General features: G+C 28.5%; 1 protein-coding gene across 1 annotated transcript; it reads right to left on the bottom strand.

Annotated features, from left to right (window-relative positions):
* Positions 1-5,292: 5,292 nt before the first annotated feature.
* On the bottom strand, positions 5,293-8,720 carry LOC108461226 (uncharacterized). Its single transcript, XM_017760981.2, has 4 exons — positions 8,252-8,720; positions 7,474-7,869; positions 5,726-6,140; positions 5,293-5,627 (listed from the first exon to the last, which is right to left on the bottom strand). The coding sequence occupies exons 1-4, from the start codon at positions 8,502-8,504 to the stop codon at positions 5,429-5,431; spliced, it is 1,263 nt and encodes a 420-aa protein (XP_017616470.1). The 5' UTR covers positions 8,505-8,720; the 3' UTR covers positions 5,293-5,428.
* Between the last annotated feature and the right edge of the window lie 276 nt (positions 8,721-8,996).

Below are 8,996 nucleotides of genomic sequence, written 5' to 3'. Positions count from 1 at the left end.
AAGTTAAAAATAATATTTAAAAAAAAATAGATATTGTAATGAAATGCCACGTATGTGGGGATGGAAAAAACAAAAGCAAATGTTGATAACACTCGATTATCCACGTAAACCCTACACATCAAACAAAAAGACATGTCTTTTTGACGAGTACAAAAGCTGACAGCTACAAGTATTTAAAAAACAAGTATCATTTTTGTGTAGTTCTAATTGTCATAATCGTGGGTATATTAATAATTAGTTTTATGTATGTTTGTATTATATAATAATTTAAAAATAAAATAAAAAGAGAAGCATGAAGTGGAATGAAAAATTGAAAAATAATTGATTCAATATCGTGATATTTCATAGAAGCCACGATGGGTGACGGTAGATAAGTGGAGAAATAAAAAAGAGTGTGGGCAAAATTAACAGTTTTCATTTGATGTTTGGTGTTGATGAGAAAAGTAAAGGAAGGAGGAAAATGACTTGAATGAGGTGGACTGTTTTTCTAATATCAATTTTGTGTATTAGAGGTAAAATTTTAAATTTTAAAGTAGATCACGGATACACTGTCATATTAATTTACTAATTTATAATCATCTTATAAATTCAAAATTCAATCATTTATTTTACATATTTAATATAAATATGTCACCAAAAATAACGCATATTTTAAAAAAAAAATCTATGTAAAATTTATTTACATTAACAATTTTAATGACTTGGTTGTTTCTTAACCAATGGGATAACTTCAACAAATATTGTATAGATTTGAACCAATAGGGTCAATATTTTTATTTCTCTCTTAAATAGTACAAGGGTGGGGTACCCCATTCAATTTCTTATTCCTATAATTTAAATTTAACTCTTTATTTTAATTTGAGTTTTTATTTTTAATTGAATTTTATCATTAATTTTTCAAAAGAGTTAAATCGTTTTTTAAATAAAAACATTGACAAAATTATTAATTTCTAACTATGTTTATGTGACAACTCGTGTGAGAGTTCATATGTGCTTCTTACTGAGATGAAACTATTTGTTTTATAAGTTATGTTACAAGTAATTTAAAATTATAAAAATATTTAAATATATATAAAAATATAAAAAGTTAATAAAAATCAAAAATAAAAATAAGCATGAAATACATGTGAAGTGCCATGTGGTCTGCCACGGTGTAGCTGGGAGGTGCCCCGGCCCCTCTAAAATGGAAAATTTTTCATTTAGGCCCCTTTAAAGTTTAAAATTTTAAATTAGTAATGGTAAAATTATACTTTGACTCCCTTAAAAATGATAAAAAATTGATTTATCCTCTTTAAATTATAAAGTTAAAATGGTGACATTGCAGTTTTATTATCTTCAAAATATACAATTTAATTTCGGCCCCCTAAAAAATTTTTCTAGCTTCACCTCTGTAGTCTACCATGTTTAAAAATATAAAGTTTTAGTCAATTTGATTTTTTTTTTAAAGATTGATGGACAAATTAAATTTTTTTAAAAGGTTGAGGATAAAATTTAACTAAAAATTAAAGACTATTTTGATTAAAAATTAAATATTAAGGGCTAAACTATTATTTAGAAGGTACTTTTATCAAATTATAAAATTAGCATATAACATAACATATTTTAATTTCTAAATTGATTTAGGTTAAAGCCTTTCTAAAAAATTTTTTTGACGTTAAATATTTGCTGCTTCCCAAAATTATTGCTTTAGTGCTTCCAATCTCCAATAGGAATGAATAGTCTACCTACTAAATCTTATTTATAGTGTTAAATTTTAATTTTATTTCATATATAATTTTAATATTAATTATGTGTTAATCAATAGATCAAAATTTTTTATTTTAAGCTTAGAGTTTTATTCAAGTTAAATTATAATTATTTTTAAATGTTAATTATCATAATTTCTATTTTATGTTAATCTTTTAAATAATAATAAATTAAATTATTATTACTTAGTAATATGTTGAAAAATAAAAATATTCTCGTTAGTTCAAAAGTTTTTCTAAACTCGTACCTTTATATAAACTAGTTTCTAATGTTTGATGCATTGCATGTAGATTTACGTGTTTAATTTTTATTAGTTTTTAAATAACATATTCTTAATTATTTTTATCTATCATGATAATTTTTCTTAATTTTTTAAATAATATAAAAATTTGAAATTATATAAGAAAATAATCTATAATGTTAATTTGAAAACAAATAAAAAAAATAGGTAAAACAACATGTAGTAATTATAACAATAGTTCATGGGAAATATGAAAATATTTAAACTAAATTAATAAACATATTTAATAATAGTGATTAAAAACAATTACTGTAATTTGACTTTCTTTTCAAAACAAACTCACAAAATATTTTTTACATAGACCAAATAAATAACAAAAAAGAAACAATTTTAACGGCGTTTGTTTCACATAGTAAAACTTATAGAAAAAACTTTAAAAATAATATCATAGTACATCATTATCATCATTTAGTATAATCTTCGATAACTCTCTGATGACATTGTTATTTGAATATGACTCGATATTGCCTCTTAGATGTACTTGATTGTAAGGGCTTATTTACTAAATACTATGTATAAAGCTAAATTTAAGTTTTAATTGATATATAATTCTAATATTAATTAAGTGATAATTAATATACTTAAAGTTTTATTCAAGCAATAATTCTATTTTACATTAATAAACACAATAAAAATGAATAATTAATTAATAATTATAAATATTACAAATTTTATTATATTTTATGTTTAGAGTTCTATAAAAGTAATAACTCTATCTTAAAATTAGCACAAATTATTAATTCTAAATTAAATTATAATTATTGTTAAAGTAAATTTAGTAATATGATAGAGAATAAATGATATTCTCATCAGCTCAAAAGTTTTTTAAACTCCTACTTTTATATAGATTATAAATAAATAGATATTTAAAATATGTTTGTTTTTTAAAATTATTTTAGAGTGCAGTATCCTATAGAAAAGATGAGTAAACGTTGAGGTCAAGTCAAGGTGGTTTACTTAGGCAAGAGTAGAGCATTTGATTGGAAAAAATTCCACCAAAATAAGCCACTTCATTAATGATCATCATCTTCAACGCCAAGCCTCTTCTTGCCCCACATTTACTCAGAAATAGATACCAATATATCTCGAATTCAAACCCTGTCCTTGGTGCATTTCGTGGTAAGACTCGAAACAGTAAACTTGGAACTTTTCATAACTTAAGAAATAAGCTCAACTACATTTGTCAATATCCATAAATTCCAAAATCCACCACTTTTAACTTTATCACTTCAATAATTCCCTGTGTTGAATATGAAGAATACTTAATCATGTTTTCCTTGTGTAACTAACACTATACATTTTTCTTCCTTATATGACCAGCTTAAAATGGGAAATTGAATTTTTAAATTAGTACATAGTAAAATTGTACTCTAACCTTTTTAAAAATGATAAAATTTTGATTTAGTTCTTTAAGAATTAAAACATATAAGCTATTAAAACCATAAATTTACATTTTAATTCTCATAAAGGATATACAATTTAATTTCGACACCAAAATTCTAACTTTATCTCTGCTTATATATATATATATGGTATTTGGTGCATCTAAAACACATTCAAATAGACTTAAAATACATTAAAAAGAATATTAAAACACCCATATCAAATTAAAATCACAGTGCAAAGTAGAAAATTGTTGAAGGGTCAAAATCACGAAAAATAAGGTTTCGACTCCTATCTTTTACAAGTTCAATAGTAATATGCAAGTTTGGGTCCATATTGATAGTGAGATTTTATAGACATTTATTATTGAATTAACTTTATTTGTACAGGTTTTGAGATTAATTTGAATCATTATTAATATTTATTAAACTTGTAAATTACAATTACTTCTTATTTTAAAACCATAACTGTAATACAAAAATCTAAAACATTAAATTAAAATGAATTATTGAATTAACTCACACACCACACATCATTATCGCACATCATTTTGATATACAATTTCTACAACTTGATCTTACAATGTGGACATGATTTGAGATTCAAATAACTTTCTTTCTTTTATAACAAATGAATATTAATTAAAAAGGTGTTATGAATTTGAAAGCAAAAAATTGTAAGATACGATCTATTAATTTATATTTAGAGATTGAGAAACATTTAACCTAAACTCATAATAATTTTTAGACTCCAATAACCAAGTGTTTTCTCATATTCTTAAAAGAATATAACTTCCATATAAAGAGCCATTGCTCGTTAAAAATCAATTGATCTCCAACTCATAAAATTATACCATAATCGAAACTAATTCAATTAGAAATTAGGTTAATATCCCTAAACAGTAAACACTTTGTTAAAAAGGGCTAATAATATATCCCCAAACTCTTGGTTAAAAAGGCAGGAAGCTTTTTTTTTTTTGTGTAGCTAGATTCTCTTGCCTTGATTGCTTTAGTTGGCCCTTAGCCAAGTGTGTGGCCTTTTGTTAATAAGTGAAGTGGGTTGCTCTATGTGTAGACTGCACCTTTACACCATGCAATTCTATACTATTGATAAATAATTTCACACTCAAATCATTTGATATGTATGAAAACGAAAACTTAAAAAGTGATACATTGCCAAAATAAATAAGTAAATAAGAAGTGGTAAGCAAAGATATTTTAACGACGTGGTTGAGGGTTTTATCTTCGTTTACAGAAATAAAATATATTTTATAACTAACTGTTTACTTTTTCGGTGAGCACCCAAGGCGAAAGGATTAATCACTAATACTAATAATAAATACCTTGACATCGACTTAAAAATTATAAATAAACCATATACTTCTTATATCATTATTTATATATTTTATAACTAATTTTAAAATAGAAATAGAAATAATAATAATAATAAAATAATTGTAATCAGCCGATCTTGTTATAATCCTTTGATATCATCCTTCCCTCCAAATTCTTTCGGATATTTTTCTATTGGTGAGAAAAAAAAAATGAAGATTTAGTTTTTGCTATTTGAATCATTAATTTTAAAGGTTGGAAATTTGGTATTAAGAAATTTTATGAAATAAAAATAATAATGATTCAATAATCTTTAATTTTTTTAATATAAAATAAGTCAAAAACTTGATAAGGATAAAAATAAAATTTGATTCTGAATTATAATAAAATATAATATACATAATTTTTATGACTAATTTTACAGTCAATGATAATTAATTCTTTAAGAGCAATCTTTTCGAAATTTGTAATTACCCTCCCCACATTGTCTCAAAACTAAAAATGATTCAATAATAAAAATCCACCATCAAATGCAAAGAACTAAAAGAGTTGCATTTTTTTTATTTTTCTTTTCCTTGAAGAAATTTAACTTTTTGTAGATTTGGTTTGCAAAATTTGCAAATAAAAAAATAAAAAAAAACAAATAAATTTCCTTAAAAGAGTTCATTTATGGGAATGTAGTAGATTCTTGCAATTTCATCGTCTTTGCACGCAATCTCTCCATGAATGCTGGATTGGCTCGAAGCCTGTTCTTGACATATTTAGTACGAGCCTCCTCCACCATTTTGTTAGCTTTTCCGGCTTCCTCGATGAGAGAAAAGAGTGTTCTGAGGCAATCTTTTCTGTTCTCTTCACGGTGTTCAAACCTTTAAAAATGAAGAATAAACAAATAAATTTACCCACAAGTTCATGAACCCGGAGCTTAGCACGAGTCATATGGAAAGCAAAAAAGAAATATCTTTACCTCTCACTAGTAATTGTAAGTTCACCTTTGCCTGGATGGTATCTCTTTCCAACAAGCTCTCGTAACCGGCGGAATTGATGCTTTGAAAGCCCGAGCTCCTTCACTGTAACAGACATCTTTACTTTTCTGTTTTTGGGATGCCACGCATCACCACCAGGAGCAAACACTGCCCGAGTTTGCCACCTAAGGATTGGTCCCTCACCAGGTGGATCATCCAAGTTCTTTTTTAAGTCCGGTACAGCCGTCTCATCAAATTTTGGTGGGCCCTCAGCTTCCATCATCTTTCCGTATTCCATTACCATCTGATCCTCGAATTCCTTGAATTGCTCATAAGCTTCTTCAACTTCAAGCTCACCTCGTTCACACATATCGCCTAGCTCATTAAACCTTTCTTCCACCTTTTTCTTCATCTCATCTGATCATGCCAGCATAATGCTATACGATTATCATTCACATAAAATTATGAATTATAACAAGCCTAAGTTTAATGAGTTGGAATAGCATGAAGCTGCAGCACCACCCTAGTAATCCCTTGATCCAAGCCACTTCAAATGGTCACCCAATTATTTCCCCCCCCCCCCCCCCTAACACAGTCCATGTTGAGTGAAACTGCACCTATTGTCATATTGTACAAGTTCCATGCAGTTCTTAGTTAAGAGAATATTCTTAGTTAAGAGAATACGTAAAGTTCAAATGAAGGTCTAGAGTCTAGAGGCCGAAAAGATAAATGGAATATTATCAGAAGTGTCAAATATTATACTAGAGCTATGAATTTGCTTCCCTTTAATCATACAAGCTGTGTTTTCGAAAGCAAATCATATAGGCATAAAGCAACCATGGTAAACTATTAAAGAAAAAAAAAAAGATCTATCTATTATCAAGCAGCAAATCTGTGTTTGTAACTACTAATATGTAAGTTCTGCATGCATATTCAAGAGAATCAACTAGTAAACAAATCACTTACCATACAAAAGTTAAACTAGAAAGCAGTAAACAGAGTGACATTAAAGTGAACTTGAAACAACCAACACTGACTCATAAAACAGATTCTTAAGCCTTAGCAACAGCCTTCTAGTGACAATTACATGCAATCGCAAGCAATTGGCTTTGACAAATGAAGTAGACAAGGGTCATTTCTCATTTACAAACATTATGGACAAACATTGCAAGTATTGACAGGTTTTCTATCCACACTTTGTTTCATCAAAAACTAAATGGGGGCTAATAGCTATATTACTCAGACTAGGGTGTGAGTGCAGGATACGGGTGTGTTGAATCTTGTCTAACTTCTTTAGTATATTTCAAGGATCATTGTCAGGTCATATCCCAATAGCGATGTCTATATATACGTTGGACACAGGTACTTCAAGAAAAATGAAAAGTCGGAGCATCATAGGCTAATAGTTCAGATTCTTCAGAAAGTGCATACATAAAGGAAGATTGGAAGTAGGTTGCTCAAGTCAAGACTGGGAAGCAGATCTCTAGATTCAATTTTGTAACACATACAAGTTTACCAAGTCTACCATTCATTTCACTACAAAAAGAAGCCCTGAAAATAATGCAATCAATCATTTCACAAGAAAATGGATTGATAATCTAAAGTCTAAACATCTATCAGTATTGCAGACGATAAGCTAGAATTGGTAGAGATTTACAGGTCTACAATAGAAAGTAAAGCGATCCAGTACAATAGAACCAGAGAGCCTCACATAGAAAAGAACATATGTGATATTAAAATCAAGAAAAACCTGGGAGGAGCTTGTCCCAGCTAAGCATGTCCTCTAGAATTTCCTCGCACTCCTTTGTGTCTTTAAGATATCCATGCTGAACAGCTTCCTTAATCATTTCATCCCACTTCTGATCATCCATGTTAAAGTACTCATCCTTGACCATTCTCTTCACGACTATATCCCTGGCACTATACAAATTTTCGATCTCTTCATCAGTCGAGTACAAATTATCAAAATCTGACTCGAACTCTTCATCATCCACATCGTCTCGTGGTTGCACCTCCAATTCATCCATCAATTCATCATCCGTCTCCTCATGCTTCCCAGCCAACTTTCTCCGCAAAATGGCCTCAAGAACTGAAGGGAGTGCCTCTTCATCCCCTTCAAAGTACTTCTTGATTCGGGTTTTCAGCTCTGGCACCAAAGAACTAACAAAGTTAAACAACATAACTAAGAAACAAACTATCACTTGCTTTGCTCATTATCCAAACAAAAACATATATATATATATATATATATATATATCATGATTTCGTTTCCCTTCCTTTCTCAACAACCAATCAAATAATTGCCAAAAAAAAAAAAAAGGAAATTCCAGCAAAGAAGAAGCACAGATTAAATCCTCAGCCCCAGTTTAAGACTTTTTACCAGACTAACAAGAACATAACAAACCAATCAAATAAAAATCAAACTTGTTCATTCATCTTGGCTTTCCTTTCTCATCATCTAAACAAAAGCACAATAAACAAATTTCCAAAAAGAAACCCAAATCCAATATTTTTTAACCCATTTTTACCTTTATTACTCACATCCTCAACGGGCAAAGCTACATCCTTGACATGGGCTTCAGCTACTGAAGCAGATTCTATAACAGGGTCAGGCTTCTTTTCAACGGGAGAATCCGATTCGGATGAGTAGAACCTGAGTCGAGACCGAATTGAAGCGGCGAGTGGATTGAACGAGTGAACTGGGTTTTGGTTGGTTTTGGTATAAGAGTGAAAAAAATTGCGAGTAGTGAGTGAAATGCCTCTGAACAAAACCCTTTTCATGGCTTCCAAACAAAATGGTTAGTATCCAAGTGTTTTCCCGTTCTTTCGTTTTCAGAGTTTCTTTGATTTCATTTGGGGGCAAAGATTTAGGGTTTTAGATTTGAGATGGACAAATGTTTCTTGGTTTTGGGTTGTTATTGTAGGCTTAGAACCCACCACTGGTAATGGCTGTTATAATGGACCAATTTCAGGGTTACATTGTTTAGCCCCACACCAGTTTTTTTCTTCTTTTTCATTAATATATAGATTTTTGTTCTAGTACATGACAGTTTAAATTTGTAATAAAATTAATATTTATCATATAAAAATATTTTGAAATTTTTTATTTTTAATTGAATTTTAATTCTAAATAAAATATTTTTATAAAAATTTTGAAAATATTAACTCTATTAAATAATATTTTTATATTCTTCCGTTAATATGCTAATAACTATGGTTAAAAAAGTTTGAAAAAAAATGAATGAAAATGGAAAGCAACATCTTAACTTTAAC

This window comes from Gossypium arboreum, chromosome 13 (assembly GCF_025698485.1).
Source record: "Gossypium arboreum isolate Shixiya-1 chromosome 13, ASM2569848v2, whole genome shotgun sequence".
NCBI classification, from domain to species: Eukaryota; Viridiplantae; Streptophyta; class Magnoliopsida; order Malvales; family Malvaceae; genus Gossypium; species Gossypium arboreum.
Note: the sequence above shows the minus strand (reverse complement) of the source record. Positions and strands in the feature narration are given on the sequence as shown.